Raw genomic sequence first — 22815 nt, forward strand, 5'->3', positions numbered from 1 at the left:
CGTTGCGGCTTACGTTCTTGCGTTGCTCCCAATAGTGGGAACAAGGCTTTAATGCCACAAACTTACATAAAACGCGTCATATGTTGAGCGGTTGACGCTTTAACTAAACACTAACTTTTCTTAAAGCTTTATAACATATATATAGGTTGTGTTTATCAGAGCGATAACTCGAAGAAGTCATTTATGAGAACTATGGATCCTCAGTGGCGACATATGAACCTAAATGGCCCTCTAATGCTGGAGGCTTCGGGTGTTTTTAGCCTTTTTCGACATATTCAATGCCTGTTTCCACTAGGCACTGCCCATAAGCTCCTGGGCCCCTGAGTTTAGACCACTGGCCATTGTTTACAGGCATGTAACATACATGTAATCAGCAATGTAGGCCTATGTATGCAGGTAGTCTTTTAGACTTGTAAATTATTCAGATACAAATCCACGCATGTTTTAATATTCTGAATTATGAATAATGAATTATCGTGAAAATGACTGTATTATGCGATAGGAGTCTCTCCCCCGTCAATTCCAGGTCAGTTTGTATTATATCAGAAATAAAATCGCGATTAGTTATTAGTAGTATTGACCCATTGTTGAACTATATCGGTTGGCGCATCCTCCTTCAAACTGCGGGCCCGCTTGGGAATTTTAAAAGATTTCCTGGCACGAAATTAAGCGAACAGAATCATTATATCCGTATGAAAATCGGCTGGTATATAAAGGCAGCCCAAGCACTCACTCGCTCAGTTCTACCACGGCGTTGAACGTAAGCACAGCAGCTGAGAACCGATCACCGAGGCCTTCAAAACGATTAAGAATCATGCCACATTGGGGCTACCGCAGACGCCACGACGACGAAGGTAAGAATAATATTTCTTGCTGCTAGAGATATCATGTATTATAATATATTGTACAGTATATTATAATTTATAAAGGACGGCATTCCTTAGTAGGCGCAGTTTCTCCCGATCATGCCTTGACAGTAGCTTACAATATTATGAATTCAATCATGCGTGAGCTCACTGTTCTAAGCAGCTCATGTACCGTACATAACATTTATTTCATCTCGTAATATACGTGGTTACGAGATTATTGTGAGATAAGATCCTATTACATGCGCGAATTAGTGAGAAAATGTGCTAAAAGGGTGATTTTTGCGATTTTATTAAAGCGATAAAATTAGTAGTTGAAAAATATATGTATATATATATATATCATAAATAATAAAACATACGTTGTGCCTATCATTCACAGATGATATAAATAAAAGGTTATAAATGTGTGTAGGTTTTTAGTATGAATTGTACATAACATAGAAGTAGGTTGTTTTTGTTGTGTTGAAGCAGAGTATAATGAAATTATTACTGGAAACAAATACGCTATTCTTCTGTATTGATTTTTTAAAATGATACCCTAAATTCATGCGAGCTCTTAGACGGAGATGTAAATGTCAGAGTTAAAGTAGAGCACGGCGGATAGTAGTAGAGTATGCATTATATCCAATGATTCACAGCATATCGCAGACCCTGGACAGACAGACTACTTCACATTCATACATATGTTTTTCTGTCTATAACTGCAATGATTCATTGAACAGTAGGACATTCCCATTAAAGGGACACGTTCGAGACCCAAGACCCCAAATTCCCTTAATAGAAGTGTCTCCTTATAGGCCTGTCTGTTCCCGAATAAGGGTTTACAAAAAGGGGCGGTTTTACGGTATTAAAAGAGGCGGTTTTACGGTATTAAATTCATTTTTCATAAAATTCGACTATTTTCATTGCTGTTGGTTTTATTTGCCCGTACGTGCGCATTTAACTTTGATAATAATGAATTCTTCAATTTTGGTTAATGGGACTTGAATTTAATTTTGTCGACTGGTTTATTCCCCTGGACCACGATATACGCATTATTCATAAACATTTAAAGATGTATTGTCACCCTGAAAATTACAAAACTTTTTTTTTATTCCATTTTAATTTAAAATAATAGTTATCCACTTTTACCAAAAATTGGATCGAAAAAAAATGTATTTACCTGAAAAAAAATGTAATTTAAAGCAACAAATGGTCAAATTGGCTGCCAGCCAATGGATTTTTGGTTGAATTTAACCATTTAGTTTGTCATTTTATAAGTGAAAACAATTTTTTTTTCGTTATTTTTCTATGTAAGTGATTAATTTTATCAAAACTACAAAATAACACATTCAAAGTCTGATTTAATTAATCTTCATTTTTCATGTCATCTTTAACTTATATACTGAAACAATTTCTAAATATCCACCTGATATGTTCACGTAGGACGCCAACAATTATATATTTATGAATTTCGTGATACTGGACGCACATGGAATATTCTACTTGCAGCTTCAAGAATCTGCGGGTACCTGCAGGATCTTAGTCGACGCGAACTTGTTTATTTGCAATTATAAATGGTACATAAAAATTCAGATGACTATTAATTAGATAAGATTATTTTTATTAATAAGTATTATTTTATTGGTATTTGCTATGATAATTATTCAATTATAATTAATGTATTCTATTTTATTAATTAATTCCCGTTGCGGTGCAACAGAACAAAACGATGTGGTAAAGGCATTCCCAGAATCATAAATCACTCGAACACAATGAATACATTTATTAATTCATGAAAGGAAACGATTAGAACCTATCCTATAATAATCTATTCTTTAAGTTGTTCAAACAAATTGTTGATTGTATGTTAAAGGTTGATATATGATCGTTTGTACAGTATTCTATACAAAGGTGGAGATTACCGGTTATGTAACCTAGAAAGAATTGGGTTCACTATGCGCATTGTCGAATTCCTATCAATCATAATTATAGTTTGAAGAACGAACACGTTGGTACAAGGTACAGTCTAGGTACTAAACCGAAATTAGTAAAAAGATGAATATTTTGGCACATATGGCGTTTCATACATATAATACATAATACTACGTATGGGGCAAGTCTACAGTTAACTAGGTTAGAAATGAGGTTTCTAGACAAGTCGATCAGGGTTACGAGAACCTAACAATATTTATAATACATCGACACACCACACGGAAACAAACAATAACGAACACCTCAGTCTCCCATACGGGGTATACTATTATGTCGACAAAATTAGTTCCGAACGGCGCCAAGTACTCCCATGCCATGCCAACACGCAAAAAGAAAATCAGATTGTTGTAAACAATTGGAAGGACTTTCAAAATATGGATTTACCATTTGCGACGACCTATCGGCCTAGGACTTACGTATGCATTAATAGGGCGAAAGTGCATACCTCCGCCTACTGTAAAATTCTCCTACATAAGATTTCACCGGAAAAACAATTTTATTTTATTTATGTGCATGTCAGTTTGGTGTAATGGTTATGTAACCAGTCTTTTCAACTAACAATAGTTTCAGTTGACTAACAGCAACGGCAAATGCAAACGGGTGAAGTTTGAAAAGAAATAGGTTTTTTAAAACTACTCGTATCAAAAACCTGTACATTAAATCAAATTATGTTTTAAAATTACAAATCACAAATTATAGCTCTTGCCTCCAAAAATGAAGTTTGTGGACAAGAAAATGCAATTTCAGTTTTTTTTTAATGGAGTGGTCCTTTACTACATATCTATCTGTATTTTCATTTTGGTGGTAAAGATCTTGCAATAACATTTTGAGTAATTCTGCTAACAAACAAACAGACAAACGCGATCGACTTCATATCTCCTTGGCGGAGGCAAACGATGGACTACATACCTCCTTCGCAGAGGTAAATTATTTATATCATGACGTCATTATTCAAGTTGGTGGATAATAATTTAATTGTTGAAGTTTGCAATGTGCATTGGGTTTGTGTCATGGAAAACCTGTAGTTCATTAAATATGTGCGTTGGAGAGTCCAGTGATTTGTCAATAATTGGGTTAGCATTCACCCTCGCAAATACTGTAGCCGATCGAGTTATAACCCCGGATGTACAGTATGAACAGACAGAACAGGTTTTCATTTTTTTTTTTTTTTTTTTTTTTTTTTATTCAATTTCCAGGTAACATACAAAAATCATAAACAAGGTACGGCATCATTCAACAAAACAGAACAAAAGTACTATCAGCACCTGCGGGTAACCAAAAGTGGATCAGTTCAAAAGAACTGCACTGTCGAGTGGCTTTCCCAACTAATAGTACGAAAAACGCAACAGACATAAAAACACAGTGATAGTCTAGATGAATTCGATATCAGTAATACATTTTTTCAAATCCCTTCTAAACCCCCCAAAGTTAAACAGGACTTTGTTACGAAATTTATTTATGTAACTTCAGTTTTAGATCCAGAAGAATGGTGTAAAGAATACCCGATTGCAAAAAGCAATCGGCAGTCTCCAATAGACATCGACACATCAAAAGTACAGTATAATGCATCTCTAGGAGAGCTGGAGTTTGACTACGACCCGAAATCAATCAAGAACGTCGTCAACAACGGGCATACCTTCACGGTGTCCGTCGGACAAACTGACAAAAACGGTAATAATGATAATACCTGTAATATATTTCGTCGATTGTCAGTTTGATTACCGTAACCATTAAAGCTCTGTCTACACTATCAAATTTTATGTGACAACAAAATGTGATGTGCCCATATATGGACATGATGATGTCCTATGACTATTTGGGTATACCACTACCATATTTGGGCACATCACACTTTTTGTCAAACTTCTTTGATAGTGTAGACGTCATCACACATTACATCATTTTTGTTTGGTAGATATAACTAAAGGGCCACTGAAACATAAATATGAACTGGCACAGTTTCATTGCCATTGGGGAAGCAAGGATGAGATAGGTTCTGAACACACAGTCAATGGCAAACAATACGCTGCCGAGGTACGTTTTCAAATGTATTCAAAGATGCTCCTAAAGTTGGAGTGGGAAAAAACATTAGATGTATTGTCCCCCAGAAACATGAAAAATAAAGATTAGTAAAATCTGACTCTGAATATGCCATTTGTAGTTTTAACAAAGTTAATCACTTCCGCAAACACCCCCCCCCCCCCCACCCAAAAATGACAAAATAAACGGTTAAATTCAACCATAAAACCATTGGCTGGCAGCCAATTTGACTATTCTTTTGCTTTAAATTACAGTTTTTTTTTTGTTTTTTTTTATGTGATATTAAAATGGCCTATTCAACAAAACAATTATTTTTTCAGGGGGACAATACATCTTTAAAGATATATAATTGACCCCCCCCCCCCCCCTAAAAAATGTTTTTCCCCATTTTGTTTTCAATATACCATTTTAATATCATTTAAATTGACCAAAATCTGGATCGCAAAAAAAAAGAATTACCTGAAAAATGTAATTTAAAGCAAAGAAATAATTAATTGTAATTGGTTTTTGGTTAAAATTAACCGTTTCTTTTTTGTCTTTTTATAAGGGAAATAATTTCTTTTTTTTACTTAGGCCTAATAAGTGAATAACTTTATTAAAACTGCAAAGTTGCCTATTTAAAGTCTGATTTTATTAATCTTAATTGTTCATGTTTTTTGGGGGAAAATGCTTCTTTAAAATTACAATAAAAATTAATTATTTTTTAAATACAATTGTGTCATTGTTCTCTGTCAATGTAGCTTCATTTTGTTCACTGGAACACTGACTTATACAAGTCGTGTGGTGATGCTATCGACAAAACAGACGGAATTGCCGTCCTGGGTACCTTCATCAAGGTAAGTACATAACACATAATGAAATAGTCCAGTTCCCTATGTAAAAAAAAAGTGCCTTCGTGTGCAGATCATGGGGAAAGTGTAAACATTGTGTTTTATGAATGTTTGAATCATGCTGGTTATAAAAACCCATGTTGTCAAATTTCTAAAATTCAACTTTGACCTTTGACCTCAATTTGAATATTTTGACCCATTGAAAATGTGAAATAGAAGCATGGAGTGTGAACTCCTCCGTGGTATATGAATAAGCTTGTGATACACACATTACGTGGGCCTAATATCGAAAAAAAATAATAGATCTAGATATTTAGTTTTCTCTTCGTGTTCCTCTTTCTCTTCTCTCATTCTCTCCCTCTCTTTTGCTTGGGAGGATGGGGGTGAGGGTAGACCCCTTACCATCCTCCGGCCCTGTAAAGTAAAGTTGAGAATGTCTCGACGTTTCAGTTGTTATGTTTCTGTATTCCTTGTTTGAAAACACATGGTGTATCGCTAACAAATATATTATTATTATTAAAGATGTATTGTCCCCCTGAAAATATAATTATTACTAATTTTTTTGTTGAATATGCCATTTTAATATCACATATTAGTTATCCACTTTGAACAAAAATTAGATCGAAAAAAAATGTATTTGCCTGAAAAAAACTGTAATTTAAAGCAAAAAATAGTCAAATTGGCTGCCAGCCAATGGATTTTTGGTTGAATTTAACCATTTATTTTATCATTTTATAGGTGAAAACATTGTGTTTTTTTCTACAGAAGTGATTAACTTTATTAAAACTACAAAATAGCCTTTTTAAAGTCTGATTTAATCTTCATTTTTCATGTTTTTGGGGGACAATGCATCTTTTAAGTAGAGCCACTGTGTGATTCCCTTAATTATTTTACTTCCATGTTTTAGGTTGGCAAAACTAACCATCCATATTGGGGTGAACTTCTTCCGTATCTTACAAAAGTTCTCCATAAGGTAAGTATTTTGATAGTTATGGCAAATTCATTTAGTTTAAATTTGTGTCATAAAAAACCTAAAAAATATCTACTAAGCCTACCGTACTTATTTACCTTTACTCTACTTACTCACATTTATTCTGTTTCACGGAACGGAAGACTGTGCCAAAAATTGGAAAATGTCATGTACAGAATGGCGACGTCTTCCGTTCCGTAAACGTATAGCTTAGAACTATTTTAATTAATTTGTTTACTTGTTTCTTAATGTTCATTATAGGACCAAGCCGTTGATATAACGCTTCCTGGGGGATTCCACGCAGCTAACATTTTACCAAGTAAGTCATTATTTTAATACAGTAATTTCATATGAAATGAACATACATGTACATATAAATACATACAGTATACATTATATAAATATATATTTTTTTATTATTTTTTTATTACACCTTATTTATAGAGGGTGACCCTAAACAGCGTATGCTGACAATCAAGGGACCCTCTTGATGAGTGACATGAGTGACAGTGGCTGAGTGTATACTAGTACAGCGGGGTAACCCCCTACTCGTCTCGAAAGATGTACTAGGTTCTTTAAAGTGCACATGAGCCAGATGTGTACACTGGACCGAAGGTTTATAGTCCTTTTCCGAGAAGACTTGTTCCGAACCATGTAATTTAACCATTTAATATATTTGTTTTTTTTTTAGCCAATACCAAAGATTACTACACCTACGAAGGCTCCCTGACTACGCCACCACTGTACGAGTCTGTCACCTGGATACTCTTCAAGGAGGCAGTCGAGATATCAAAAGAGCAGGTATGTCTTGTGACCGCCGCCTACACCAGGCCGAAAATGCCCAGGCGTATTTTTCATATGGAAGATGTTGAGAACTGATCAGAGCTGATCTATAATGGTCGGCGATAACGGAAGGGTCCTGCCTCACAAATCAATCACCTTTCAAGGACATTGTTTTTCCATTATTATAATAACACGGCGCCGTCTTCCGTTCCGTGAGACAATTCCGTTCAATTCTGTATGCTTTTCATTACAACACGACGCCGTTTTCCGTTCCGTGAGACGGTGCCGTTCAATTATGTATGCTTTTCATACAACACGGCGCCGTCTTCCGTTCCGTGAGACAATTCCGTTCAATTCTGTATGCTTTTCATTACAACACGACGCCGTCTTCCGTTCCGTGAGACGGTGCCGTTCAATTATGTATGCTTTTCATACAACACGGCGCCGTCTTCTGTTCCGTGAGACGGTGCTGTTCAATTCTGTATGCTTTTCCATTATTATAACAACACGGTGCCGTCTTCCGTTCCGTGAGACGGTGCCGTTCAATTCTGTATGATTTTCCATTATTATAACAACACGGTGCCGTCTTCCGTTCCGTTATATGATGCCGTCTTCCGTTCTGTGAGACGGTGCCGTTCAATTCTGTATGATTTTCCATTATTATAACAACACGGCGCCGTCTTCCGTTCTGTGAAACGAAGTTTGAATTTACTTTGTACCAGGCGCCGATCGAATTGTTTACAAAGTAGGCGTGCCGATATCAGGATACTTACTTTACCGTAATGCTTTCGTACTCCTATTAACAGTTATTTTATGATTCTTTTTACAAAGCTGGAAACATTCCGAGCCCTTATGAGTACAAAGGCAGAAGATGCAAAACAGCAATGTATATCCGACAACTTCCGACCAACACAGCCGATGCATGGGCGTGTTGTAGCAGCAAGTTTCAAATAAATAGAGCACTGCACATATATTACTTTAGGGCTATGTTCACACTGAGCCTGGATTTGGTACGGTGGCCTGAGGAAACCATCACACGTACGTTTTCTACGTAAAGCTTGGTTCCCACTAGCGATGCGTTATGTGAACGTAACACTACACCCATTTATTTTTAACCCGACTGGAATCCGTGCTCAGTGTGAACGTATGTTACGGGATGTTTTAAGTGTATGACTTCAATGACGTGTAGGCCTACTGTGTGCATGCTTGTAAAAATCAATGCTTATAATATTATACAATCTATTGTTGTGGTATGCTTGTTCTAATGTCCTGCATGGTCCAATTGAAAACTTCGGCAACTTTATTCTCGTGAAAGTGTGATATGATATCTGTTTGGCATGTTACGTAACATTTTCTATTACCGCAACCACTAGAATACTATGCAAATAACTTTTTTTAGCAAAAAAAAAATGTTAAAAACAACCCCGTGACCGTTTATATTTACATTATTGAAATGTAAAGAATATAATATCTTCTTTTAACTTTTACTTGTTTTACTTATTTTTGCATGGATTTTGCATTACAGCAAATCGTCGTTATAAATGTTAATTAATAGTAAGTATTAATATTATTAAGTATATCAAAAAATGATTATCATACAGAATATATTTATAGAAAAGTTCATGCCTATGCTGGTGCTGGTAGTAATAGAGTTACTATTCTGTTTAACGATATCATTTTTACTATTATCAAAAAAGGTTTTAATGTATATTTATATTGCCTGCATATAAACATATTTTGGTGAAGCTATTTTAAGATGAGATTACAAGATTGTAACATATCGTATACTATATATAATATATTAAAAACATAGAATATTATATATAAAATATATAATAGATATAATGTACTTATTATGTTCAACTGCAATAAATTAACTTCAAGGGGATATCGTCACGCGTTGACTCTTACTTTAAGCTTGGTTCCCACTAGCAACGTAACGCAATGTACGTGACGTAGAAAATGAAAATGCCCTTCCAATAATGCTGTTTGCTCCCGCCTGCGTGAAATCAAACCTGTTTGCAGCACTGTTGCGTCGTCGGTTCCCACTTGTGATTACGCAATACAGCACTTTGCATCGATACGTCGCTGCGTTGCGTGCTAGTGGCAACCAAGCTTTACACTTCATAATAAACAAGCCTTTAATATCTAACTCAATATGCTGGCATCATAGCGTACTTAGTATACTGTAGTGGCTGGCATGCTGTCTCAATTGCGGCCCAGAGTTCATGCCATTCATTGGAATAATATCAAGCCGGTGCCAAGATTTTGTTTATATCGGGGGTTCTGTTTTCAAAAACAGTGGAGAAATAATCGTCAGGAACTAGGCCAGGTAAGCCTTTTTTCATCATTACTGCTGGTCTAAGTTTGGAAAGAGTAGGCCTACTACTGGAAAAAGGAGGTTCTTTCAAACGCTCGAACCCCGCTCGGTGGTGGTGACACGCGGTATTTTATCCATCTGCTGCTTTGCATATCAGGAGGAATATAACTTGATTTAAAAGAACACGTATCAGCCGCGCTCTGTTTGCAGAACATTGCATGTTGTGTTTTCTGACGATTAAATACTGCAAGTAAAATAATGTAGGACTACTTTTCTTGTTCTTTGAATGCTTATTATTAACTACGTATGTTATGAATTACATCGTGTAAACGGAACACAGTTTCACAAAAGATTTCTAAGTTTCGTCCTTTGCATATTGTTCGTTGATAATAACTAATTTACATACAGTACAGTTGCTATTGATATGAATGAATTACATCTTGTGTAAACGGAACTCAGTCTCACAAAATATTTCTATAAGTTTCGTCCTTTGCATATTGTTCGTTGAGAATAACTAATTTACATACAGTACAGTAGCTATTGATCCAGGTATATAAATAAGTTATTTATGGCAGCATTCTTCCCCATGGATAACACTAGCCTACTTCTTCCATAAGCTTGGTTCCCACTAGGACGCAACGCAAGTGTGTTGACTAATGACAAGCGACAGTATAATCCATCGCGTGCGATTGGTCAATTCACTAAAGCTTGGTTCTCACTTGCGACGCAACGTAACGCAATCTATACGCAACGTAAGAAAATGCCCTTACAATCATTGTGTTTGCCCCCGCCTGCGTGAAATCAAACCTGCGATTTTTACAGCAATGTTGCGTCGTCGGTTCCCACTTGCAATTACGCAATACATCACTTCGATACGTCATTGCGTTACGTTACGTTGCGTCCTAGTGGGAACCACGCTTTAGGATACGTTGCGTCACATCCTTGTGTTGCGTCTCTTGTTAGAACCAATCATTACCTTCACTAATATTATTTTACTGTTTACTTTAGGAACATCACCCACATTTATAAAAAATTATTTTTGTCACGTTGGCTCTACAAATGTACTAGAGTTTTTCACAGCAACGTCATAACTTGGCGGTTCTATTTCTGCTGCTGAAGGAACGGCTGGTTCCATATTAATATTTACGTCACTTGTGCTAATCGCAGAAGGATTCGGTGTTGAATTTGGTTGAGCTGGAGGTGGTCTAGGCCTAGCTGCATTTCTCTTTCTCTTTTGCAATTGTGGACTTATGCAATAACTATACAAAAAGAAACTTACAAATAAGCTTCCTATTACAATACCGGCAATTCCTCCACCGGACAACCCTACAAAAGAGAGAAGAAATTGATGAATGCGGTGCGCTTATCTTTGCGTTGTATCCTCCTATATTGTAGTCACCAAACCAAAGATCTTAAGCTCTGTCTACACTATCAAACTTTATATATCAACAAAAATGTGATGTGACTATTATGGACATGATGATGTCATATCACTGCCATATTTTGACATATCACTACTATATACGGGCACATCACATTTTTTTGTCAAACTAGTTTGATAGTGTATAGATAGAGCTTTTAGAAGCCTCTATGGTGTAAAGCTCTGCCTACACTATCACACTTTATGTGGAAAAAAAATGTAATGTGCCCATATATGGACACGATGACGTCATACCACTACAATATTTAAGCATATCGTTACCATATTTGGGCACATCACACTTTTTTGTCAAACTAGTTTGATAGTATAGACAGAGCTTCAAGTTAAAATTTTTAAGCTGGAACCATGCGCACGTACGGGTTCGGAATACATGCAGTGCTTATTTTCAGTTAAACCACGCTACACCTATGAGTACGGTACTGTAACTTACCAGTAGGCCCACATTTTGGCGCCACATCGTCATCATGTGTGCATCCAATGTACAACTTGTCTGTTTTAAAATGACAGTCATTTAAAGATTTTTTGCCAGAACAATCAATGTCATAAGCATGGACGGGTCTTGTAACCACGAGGGATTTATCGTAGTCATTGGGATTGCCTTTGTGTTCCTGTGCTCCTTCGTAACCGTGCCCTTTGCAGACAGCCTTCCCCTCGTCTTTGCTCCACACTTTAGAGCAGACAGTACGCCATTCACCGTAGATGTACACGTCGAGGATTCCGGCCATTTTGGGATCTCCACCCACAAAGCGCGAGTCGCCTTGTGAATATGTTAGATCACCTATAATAAGGCAAATAAAATGTATAGAAACGTAGGTAAGTTTTACATGTGAAGATGGAAAACATAGGATGGTATAAAAACTGAAATTTAGAAAAAGTCTCCGCAGTCAGAATCTTCATTCCACGCCTGGCTCACGCAATCCATCAGACTACCTTCGGAGCCTGTACACTGAAATAAGTCAAACTCTATTGGGCTAGCATTTTCCTGGAGTTTGTAACTTTCTACCCACGAATCGGAGCGCACGTACCCAAGTTGGCGACATGCGACATCAGCACTATCATCATTCCAATGCCTGTCGCAAACTTGACCCCATGTTCCGTTACGATAAACTTGTAATCGGCCGACATTTAGATGCAATCCGTCAACAAGCCGGACGTCGAAATCATTAACTGAAATGAAAATCGTATACACGTGTAATAAATGTTGTTTGGTCAAACCAAAGTTCACAAAACACGCAATGAATTGATATGGATTCCATGTTTTAAAAAATGTAATAATAATTTTGATGACCCACCTGGAGAGCAACGCACCGAAATGTCCTCGCTGTGGTCACAGGTTCCACTGCCCGTTTTAGATGGACAATCAGAAAGTCTTAGCTCCTGGCCAGTACATCGTACATTGTGGAGCAGTATCGGCTGACTTGCATCTCCTGGGTTTTGGCCAAAGACATTTGTCACAGCGTTCCCGAACCCGACTTCTCTGCAAACCACATTCGCAGCCGTGAAATCCCAGCCATTGTCGCAAACTGTTCCCCACCGTCCATCACGAAACACCTCCACACGACCTTCATATTTGTTGACTCCACCCACCAACCGAACTGTTTCTAAAACATTAAGAAAGAACAATGTAAAACTGTAAAAATGTATCTATTTATTCAACTTTATTTTACATGGGTAGCTCTAACAGCTTTACTACAGCAGACTAGAAGAGGCCCTCTTAAAAACAACACAAACAAATACAGACGAAATTCAAACATAAAGATACAAGAGGATTCATAAAGTGTTTAAAAAATGTGTAATGTAGGCTAATATTCTCATGGTGACTCCATTTTGAACACTAAAATGAATGTTGCCTTTTAAAACAAGGTTGTTTTGTTTAATTCAAGTACAGCTCTGGGACTAGGCCTAATATATTTACGGTACACGCAAACGATAACTTACCTGTTTGGACAGATACTACGAAAAGTGAGAACACCAAAGTGATTTCCATCTTTAGTTTCTTCATGTTGAAAACTCTATATAAATAAAACGTACTGTTATAATGAAACATTCATGTAGGCTTCTAATACAGACTAATAGGCCACTATAAATGATGGGTATTCTACAGTTAAAGAGGAAATTAAAGCCTCATTTCACAACACTCATTAAATGTTCTGACATTAGGCCTCTACATATTAAATGTTAAGCGTTGGATGACATTTTACAACAAATCCTATTATGTAGTGTACCTATCTGTAATCTTACTTAGGCCTACATGACGATACAATCAAGGAAGGGTGATCTTTCTTGACAAAAACTAGAAGGCATTACGGCAAACCTATAATAGCACATTGACGTCGTCATTTGAAGAGAACGCCGTCGTACACTCACTCCAAGGTACATTCATAATTATTTCCTCTCCGAATATAGCATGGCGTACTCCATGAATACGCGCACTAGAAACGGCATGTTAATATAAAATTATTAATCCATTAATCCGTTATATAATTTTAGAAACCCATGACTTACCAATAAATAATATTATTAAAGATATAATAATGTATGCAGCAAAATGATGAAGACAACAACAACGATCTCTCCCTTTTGACTGGTACTGTAATACCAACTCTTCTTTTAAATAATTGGACTGTCAAGTGTGAAGAACCGTATAATGCAATTGTTATTGATCAATATCCGTGACAGTTTCTACAGAAACTATTGACGGACGTATAGCACGTTTCTATAAATAGACTTGTAATAATGGTGACGTCACGTTAATTGTACAAATATGACGAGTGGAAATAAAAGCATTGAGTTTATTATTATCATCATTATCATTGCTAAAATAAGCATAGCCAGTAATAATCCCGTTATAATGACTCATAATCAGTGATCTAAGTCACGTGACACATTTATAGACCAAATTCTTAGTATGACCAGGGATCAAGAGTGAAATTACGTAATTCAGTATTCCCTGGTATGACCGTTCTCCCCATCTGTTTCCACAATGATGTTTATATATTATATTTTAATTTAATATTCAATTCATAAATATCTGCATTAAATTTGTTGGTTCCCTGCCAGATCTAAAGGATTGAAACGGAAACAAAAGTTTTCTTTTCATTGAAATATGAAAGAATAAAAAGATTTTCATCTAAAAGATATAACATACTAGGCCTAGATGTATAAAAATATAGCCTACTGTATAATACTGTATCAAAGAACCTGACTATACAAAAAAATATTTTTAAGTGAGCGTTGACGCGTTTTACATTGTTGTTGACGTTTAACTCAGGAAGTGTTACAAGCAAACGCATACGGTGGCGTTATTTTTTTATTTTTCTAAACTAACAATAAACAATAATGCAAGAGAACAATTCAGTTGAGAAGTTCCTTATTCTTTCAACTGGAATAAGAATACCAACTATAGGAATTGGTACTTTTGTTGAAAACCAGGTAAAGTTGACCCTTGATTAAATGACTCCATAAATGAAATCCACTGCTTTTTAGACATTATCAATGATGTGAAGCTAGGCTAGTCCTAGTAGGCCTACCTAGACGAAGCTTGACCGGTAGGTGACACAGGGTGCTGTGGCTTAGTTAGTTAGAGCAGCAGGACGATTCGTCCCAGTCATACTAATCTACGCCCGGTACGACTCGGTATGGTTTTATGATATTAATTGATATCAACTACATGTTATTAACATACTTTTATGGTAAATTGAACTTATTTATATATTTTTCTTACAAGTTAAAATATTAAACTTTTTGTCACAATGCATCAACACTACAGGGCGATCTTCAGTTTGTGAATACATTACAAATCTATAAAATATCACAATAACATTACAATGTTATAATGATACCAGCCAGGCCATTCAGCTCTTTGATTCAGTAACATTAAAACCCTACTCATTTAATGTTTGATTTTGTCTATTATAATATATAGTATGTGTCTAAAGGTGGCCATGGAGAGGTAGCAGCAGCAGTGAGGACCGGTATAGACCTAGGATACCGGCACATTGACACTGCTTGGATGTATAACAGTGAAGCTGAAGTAGGCTGTGCTGTTAAAGACAAGATAAAAGATGGTACAGTGACTCGCCAAGATTTGTTTATTGTTACCAAAGTAAGGATATCATAAGGAAGAATATATTATACAGATATTGCCTGCTTAGAGGTGAAATATAAGATTTGACATCCCCAAAGATATGATATTTTTCTCGAGGGAATATATATTTCCCGAAACGCCAACTAAGGCTTTCCCTTTATGTAAATAAGCCTGCCTAGTTTTATGTGTTGCGTTCACCTTACCTTGCGAAGAATAATATACAGATAATTACTAATTAATGATTCCTTGCCAATAAAATTACTCAGTTAATATCGTACATATACGATTTACGATCCTCGCAGCAGTAGTCATGTGATGAAGTTTCAACCAATCGCGTTCACATATTTACATAGGCTATGTAATATAACTTATATATATATTGCGTTGTGACCAGCCGACTATAGAAATTGCCTCATTCAGTTGCATTCAATACATTCACAAAGCATGATAGTGTATGAAAGCTATAAGAATTGATAACGAAATTGCTAAAATGAAAATTAAATGAATAATATATTTCAGGGTTATTACATTAGAATGTTAACTTTGAAATGCTTCAGATGTCACCACATTTATAAGAAAAATACTGTGTAAATATGTTTTTTATATTTCCATAGTTGTGGAGAAATTTCTTCAGTCGGGATGAAGTTAGAAATGCGTTTGACCGATCATTGAAGGAACTAGATTTAGATTATATTGACCTGTACTTAATGCATTGTACAACAGGGCTAAGAAAGGTAATCACTATGAAAAATTCAAGAGAAGTTTGATGATTATATGCATGATTGAATACATCTTTAAACATTTTATTTTTCCCCCAGTTTTCTAACAATCCTAGGCAACATTATCCAGATGCTGAAGACTATAGCCCATATTTTGATAAAACTGATTACGTGGACACATGGAAGGTATGAATATGCATAAACATGATAAATATTCATGAGCTTCATCACATGATCATCATCACATGATCATCACCACTCTCATCACATGAGCATCACAAGTTCATCACCACTATAATCACATGATCATCACCACTTATCATCACATGATTATCACCACTTATCATTCACATGATCATCACCACTATCATTCACATGATCATCACCACTATTATCACATGATCATCACCACTATCATCACCACTATTGTCACCACTATTGTCACACGATCATCACCACTATCATCACATGATCATCACCACTATCATCATCACATGATCATCATCACATGATCATTACCGCTATCATCACATGATCATCACCACTATCATCACATGATCATCACCACTATCATCCCATGACCATCACCACTATCATCCCATGATCATCACCACTATCATCACATGATCATCATCACATGATCATCACCACTATCATCACATGATCATTACCACTATCATCACATGATCATCACCACTATCATCACATGATCATTACCACTATCACTATCATCACATGATCATCACCACTATCATCACGTGATCATCACCACTATCATCCCATGACCATCACCACTATCATCACCACTATTATCACCACTATCATCACATGATCATCACCACTATATCATCACATGATCACCACTATCATCACACAATCATCACCACTATCATCACACAATCATCACCGCTATCATCACATGATCATCACCACTATCATCACATGATCATCACCACTATCATGCCATGACCATCACCACTATCATCCCATGATCATCACCACTATCATAACATGGTCATCACCACTATCATCACATGACCATCACCACTATCATCCCATGATCATCACCACTATCATCACATGATCATCACCACTATCATCACATGATCATCACCACTATAATCACATGATCATCACCACTATCATCACCACTATTATCACCACTATCATCACCACTATATCATCACATGATCACCACTATCATCACACAATCATCACCACTATCATCACCGACTTTCGTTTGATTTTTTTTCAGGAAATGGAAAAACTTGTAGACGCAGGCCTAGTAAAGTCTATCGGTGTCTCAAACTTCAATATCGAGCAACTTGAGCATATCTTAGCTATTGCCCGCCATCCACTTGCCGTCGTTCAAATTGAGATACATCCATACCTATCGCAATCAGATTATTTACAGTTTTGTAAACAGCGGAACATTGTGGTCACCGCATACTCGCCTCTGGCTAGGGGAGGCCAACCACAGTAAGTATCAATGTCGTAAGATTTGGTCAACCATTTTTACACTTCTGAGATATTTAAATGATATGTTATCCATGTGTCCTGTTATGTAAATTGGGGTAGTCTATTGTGTTCTTTTTATATGATGAAGAATAATCATTTAAATTACATTAAACATTCTATACTTTTCTATAGCGTCAAGACACCGAAACCAGTAGCATTAAATGAAAATCCGATAATCACAAGAATCGCCTTGAAACATAAGAAGACTCCATTCCAAGTCGTGTTGCGATACGAACTTCAACTTGGCGTCGTCGTTATACCAAAGAGCACAAACCAAAAACATATACTGGAGAACTTTCAGGTGTTTGATTTTAATCTGTCAAAAGAGGAAATGGAAGAAGTAGCATCACTAAACATCAATTATCGTCTCCTTGACCAACACAAGTATGCTTTAAAATCTTACTTTTTATGATCATATGATGATAGTGATGATGATCATACGATGATAGTGATGATGATCATGTGATGATAGTGATGATAATCATCTGATGATGGTGGTGACGATCATGAGATGGTGGTGATGATCATGTGATGATGGTGGTGATGATCATGTGATGATATTAGTGATAATCATGTGATGGTGGTGATGATCATGTGATGGTGGTGATGATCATGTGATGATAGTGGTGATGATCATGTGATGATATTGGTGATGGTGGTGATGATCATGTGATGATAGTGGTGATGATCATGTTATGATAGTGGTGATGATCATGTGATGATAGTGGTGATAATCATGCGACGATTGTGGCGATGATAGTGATGATCATGTGATGATATTGGTGATGATCATGCGATGATAGTGGTGATGATCATGTGATGGTAGTGGTGGTGATCATGTAATGATAGTGATGATGATCATGTCATCTTGTGATATATGGTAATGATGATGTTGGTAACTAAGACGAACGAGAGGATGATAGTGATACACCAGCATAAACTGTTTCTCTTAACAGAATACTTTTTTTCTTTTCTTTATAGATTTAAAGACCATATACACTTCCCATACAATGACAAAGCAGTATAACAGATGTCTATTACACGCAAAATAAGACAAAAACTTGCCAAGCTAATTTTTTAAATCGAGTGCTTTCAACAAGATTTTTTTAAAGATATTTTAATGTTATGATCTGAGTACTGTATATATATTTATATAGTCAAGATTTAATCTAATTTGGGAATGACAATCATTGTCTGCATGTTACCTGAACCTTTGTCATTGCACAAGATTTAGTATAGAATACTAGGTTTAAACGAGCATCGCTGGGTATATACAGAGCATTCTCAACGAACTTAACGTTGAAATCGCCAATTTTCCTTGCTGAAAAACCATGAAAATAGAACAGTTTAAGTGTCAATATTATTTATTTTTATAATGTGACTTATTTAACAAGTAAAAAATAAGATACAGTACAACCTCTATGTAGGTGCTTTGCTATACATTTTATAAATAAACACTATTTATACAAAAATGTGTATTGTTTTATTGTGTTATTAACATAAATAATACAGAAGATTGCTGCCTGCTCTTTGTAATTTTAATTTCTCTGATTATCTCGTACAAAATGTATAACCAGAGAGATGTAAATAAAATAAAAATCTGAAATAGGAATGAGCTTTTATAAGTTCACCGTAGTGCACTATCTCTCCCCTCCTGATGTTTCTTTACTTTGCTATTGCGCCCTCTTTTTTTTAAAAGTAAATAAACACAAACAATCGTAAAAAAATGTCATGCTGGACAGTGTTTTTTCTGCAGCCGGTTTTTGATGTTTTCTGCAAATAAAAACCAATTAAACATACATTACGTTGGCTTATTGGTAAGTGATATGTTCGACATGATGTATAATGTTTGTTTGTAACGTCTATATGCTTTAAAGTTTAGGCCTTCATTCTTTCCCATCGTCTGCAGTCATTTTCTTTTTTACTTGCCTGGAATTTGAGGAACATGGTATAGGCTAGGCCTAGGTAGGCCTAAATTTGTACTTGTAACTGCTGTAGCATCTTTTCACTAAAACAAAAACAAAACTATTGCAAAATAAGAGAACCTAAAACAAAGTAGGGAGATCCCATATACAGTAACTACTGGGTGTCATTCTTCGAAGATGTAGGATAATAAGGCTTATTTATTGCAAATAGGCCTAGGCTAGCTTGATTTTGCGAAGAACGCCTATTGTACAATTCATGTGTTTTGGAGCAAATGTCACAACGCGTATGTACAAACAACAAATCATATATGTACATGTTGTGACGTTTGCACCCAAATCCTTCCCATCATGCGTCACGCACGCTATTTGCGATAAACCGTATGGCCATAATTTACAATATATGTTTTATTGTTAATGAATATTAAAAAATATATTACTTATAATCTTATTTAAAGTATGAATTAAATTTTATCCATCATCATAGAGACGGTTTAGTATCAATAATTTTTCTCTTTCCCTACTACAGTATTAAGTATATACCTAAGTATATGAAAAAATATATATATTATATATTATATTATAATATATATTATTATAAATTATTATATTTAAAAGTTATCTTACAAATAAAATGTTCTAAGTGGAATAGCACCCGTTTCACCATAGGCCCCTAGTTAATTAATTCTGATGTACTTAATTATGTATTATAAGATAATCTGCTGCCCTCTATAATTTTAAGGATTACAGCATTATTATAAATTATATAGTCCTGTCCTGATAATACCAACGTTTGTTTCATTGATTTATGTCGAAGTACACCATTAAATTATATATAGCTATTTTAAGCAATGATCTCAGTTTCATTCAAATTCAAATAACATTTTTGTTTGCGTTGCTTTTCATAGTTTTGCATTTTTGCAGTAATTTCTGTCCAGTTTTTTAAGTAATTATTGCCATTGAATGTTCATTTTCCTACTGCATACCTGTTGTATTATTACATTGTATCTATTATAATTAGTTAAGTTGTTAAAATATTAATTATTAATTGATAACTAAATTAAAAATTGAAAAAAATTATTTTAATTAGTCTCATTTTATAGGTTTGTAAAAAGTAAGTTAAAACAACTTTTCTCAATATATTTTTATTTATTAAAGTTATTCCATGGCACTGCATTAAAGTTATTCCATGGCACTGCATTAAAGTTATTCCATGGCACTGCATTAAAGTTATTCCATGGCACTGCATTAAAGTTATTCCATGGCACTGCATGTATGAGTTTGTTTGTATAATATTTATTTATTAAACAGGTGCTACAACAAAGCAGGTTCAAAGTTCATTAACTGAAAATAAAGTGCACTCATTGACTGAACCTTGACCTCATAATTATTAATTAGCTACAGTAGTTGATAAATTATATTGTTATGCTGGAATTGTAACTAATTAACAATGAACATGAGCAAAATTATGAATAATTGGATTTGAGGTAGATTTATTTTATTAACAGAAAATACTATTCTTTAGTGTTTGAAATAAACTTGGTACAGTCCATGTACTCAAGAAATTATCGTCGATATAAAATTATGGACCGCAAATTCTGGAATTAAATATTTTTATCCAGCAGTATATTTTGCACCAATAATCAATTTGTTTATTCAAGAAATAGTTTTTGAATACGAAATGATTTACCTTAAAATAGAATAATTGTAACTTCAGAAAATGTACAGAACATCAGTGTTGATCAGTAACATGAGGGCGCACTACAAGATCGTTACTCTAAATGGTCATCAGATTTGCTATAGTACTGTACATTGAACACCATTTCATTGTCGATGTACTCGATATAATTTTGATTTTTTTAAAAAAGTGAAAATATTTTGTCAATTAAAGATGTATTTTCCCCCCAAAAAATGAAGATTAATAAAATCAGACTTTTAATAGGCCATTTTGCAGTTTTAATTGAGTTATTTACTATTATTTCACATATAAAAAGACAAAATAAATGGTTAATTTTAACCATAAACTCATTGTCTGACAGACAATCTAAGTATTTTTTGCTTTAAATTACATTTTTTCAGGTAAATAATTTTTTTTCTCGATCCAGTTTTTGATCAAAGTGAAAAACTATTATGTGACATTAAAATGACATATTCAACAAGAAATTTAAAAAAATTATTCTTCAGGGGGACAATATATCTTTAAATAAACTATTATAATTGAAAAGAATATTATTCAAATTCATCCTCATATTGTAGAGTAATAAAGTAATATAAGCAGGTGTTATTGGATGAATTTCAACAAGTTTCTGCCAATCATTCTAGGCAGCTGTGTTTAGTCGTTGGTAACTTGCCTTTGTTCAGGATTGACTTGTTCACTTCTTAATTGTTTACCTGATTCCACTGTGAAGTTCTAATTCTTTTGTATTAACTGAAATAATCACTACTGAATGCTACTGTAGATAATACTATGGATAGTTTTTATAAATATACAGTATAGTGATTTTAAGTTTCCGATACCTTTATAAGAATTAAGTAAATCAAATCACAAGAAATAAAAATTCCACACAGCTCTTAATAATTAATAATAGTATGAAAAATAAAAAAGGATTAATGAATAAAGATTGATTGATTGATCACTTTATTTAAAAAAAAATACAATATATATACAACAAAAAATACAAAATAGAAAGTCATACTAGTCTATTTCGTGCCTAGCTTACCTGGATAAACCGACATTGGCCTAACTCCAAATGAAATGGATTATAAGAACAATAATAATATGAAAAATAAAAAATATACAGTATAGTAATTTTAAGGTTCCGATGCTTTTGTGTGAATTAAGTAAATAAAATCACAACAAATAAAAATTCCAAACAGCTCTTAATAATTAATAATAGTATGAAAAATAAAAAAGGATTAATGAATATTGATTGATCATTTTATTTCAGGATAAATACAATATACAACAAACAATACAAAATGGAGAATCACACTAGTCTATTTCGTGCCTAGCTTACCTGGATAAACCAACATTAGCCTAACTCTAAGAAGAGAGCTACAATTTAAATTTAGTGAAGAGATTTGAAATATCGTAGAGATAGTTCGTAGTACACCTAACGAGATCATTTTCACTATGCAAAACTTTTATTACTCTTATATTGTTGCAATTGAAAATGGGTAAAAAAAGGAGGGTGTTCCTGCCCACTCCTGGCACAGCACATTACATCCAATTCTACTGCCAATATAGCAAATATAGAGTTACTCTATGTGTACATTTTTATATAGTGTATAACAATACCATTTAAAAATTGTATACAAAAATGCTGTGCACATTTTTTCATT

At 34.7% G+C, this 22815-nt stretch overlaps 5 protein-coding genes across 7 annotated transcripts in view; 3 read left to right on the top strand and 2 right to left on the bottom strand.

The window, feature by feature from the left end:
* The first annotated feature begins 570 nt into the window (after nt 1-570).
* On the top strand, nt 571-9348 carry LOC144850862 (carbonic anhydrase 1-like). Its single transcript, XM_078708350.1, has 8 exons — nt 571-854; nt 4314-4514; nt 4759-4877; nt 5624-5719; nt 6621-6686; nt 6945-7002; nt 7375-7484; nt 8298-9348. The coding sequence occupies exons 1-8, from the start codon at nt 815-817 to the stop codon at nt 8418-8420; spliced, it is 813 nt and encodes a 270-aa protein (XP_078564476.1). The 5' UTR covers nt 571-814; the 3' UTR covers nt 8421-9348.
* A 97-nt stretch (nt 9349-9445) lies between these two features.
* On the top strand, nt 9446-19012 carry LOC144850854 (aldo-keto reductase 1B-like). Of its 3 annotated transcripts, none has more exons than XM_078708337.1 (7): nt 9446-9798; nt 15153-15332; nt 15929-16048; nt 16133-16219; nt 17289-17512; nt 17684-17935; nt 18533-19012. In XM_078708337.1, exons 1-7 carry the CDS (start codon nt 9667-9669, stop codon nt 18576-18578), a joined length of 1041 nt encoding a protein of 346 aa, XP_078564463.1. In that variant the 5' UTR covers nt 9446-9666; the 3' UTR covers nt 18579-19012. The 3 variants fall into 3 exon arrangements, with proteins under 3 accessions (XP_078564463.1, XP_078564464.1, XP_078564466.1); XM_078708338.1 differs by lacking the exon at nt 9446-9798 and adding an exon at nt 14552-14659; XM_078708340.1 differs by lacking the exon at nt 9446-9798 and adding an exon at nt 14779-14863.
* LOC144850869 (uncharacterized) lies at nt 9654-12027 on the bottom strand. The gene is made up of 2 exons (XM_078708361.1): nt 11658-12027; nt 9654-11112 (listed from the first exon to the last, which is right to left on the bottom strand). Exons 1-2 carry the CDS (start codon nt 11950-11952, stop codon nt 10829-10831), a joined length of 579 nt encoding a protein of 192 aa, XP_078564487.1. The 5' UTR covers nt 11953-12027; the 3' UTR covers nt 9654-10828.
* On the bottom strand, nt 12093-13781 carry LOC144850371 (neurotrypsin-like). The gene is made up of 4 exons (XM_078707647.1): nt 13733-13781; nt 13166-13239; nt 12520-12828; nt 12093-12394 (listed from the first exon to the last, which is right to left on the bottom strand). Exons 2-4 carry the CDS (start codon nt 13227-13229, stop codon nt 12093-12095), a joined length of 675 nt encoding a protein of 224 aa, XP_078563773.1. The 5' UTR covers nt 13230-13239; nt 13733-13781.
* Nucleotides 19013-19272: 260 nt separating the features above from the next.
* LOC144850824 (TOX high mobility group box family member 3-like) overlaps nt 19273-22815 on the top strand; it is a 58743-nt gene continuing 55200 nt past the window's right edge. Inside the window, exon 1 of the mRNA XM_078708293.1 lies at nt 19273-19368. The gene's annotated coding sequence lies outside the window, so the exon portion shown is untranslated. The remainder of the gene's footprint in view (nt 19369-22815) is intronic.

This window comes from Antedon bifida, chromosome 8, assembly GCF_963402885.1.
Source record: "Antedon bifida chromosome 8, ecAntBifi1.1, whole genome shotgun sequence".
In the NCBI taxonomy this organism is placed as follows: domain Eukaryota; kingdom Metazoa; phylum Echinodermata; class Crinoidea; order Comatulida; family Antedonidae; genus Antedon; species Antedon bifida.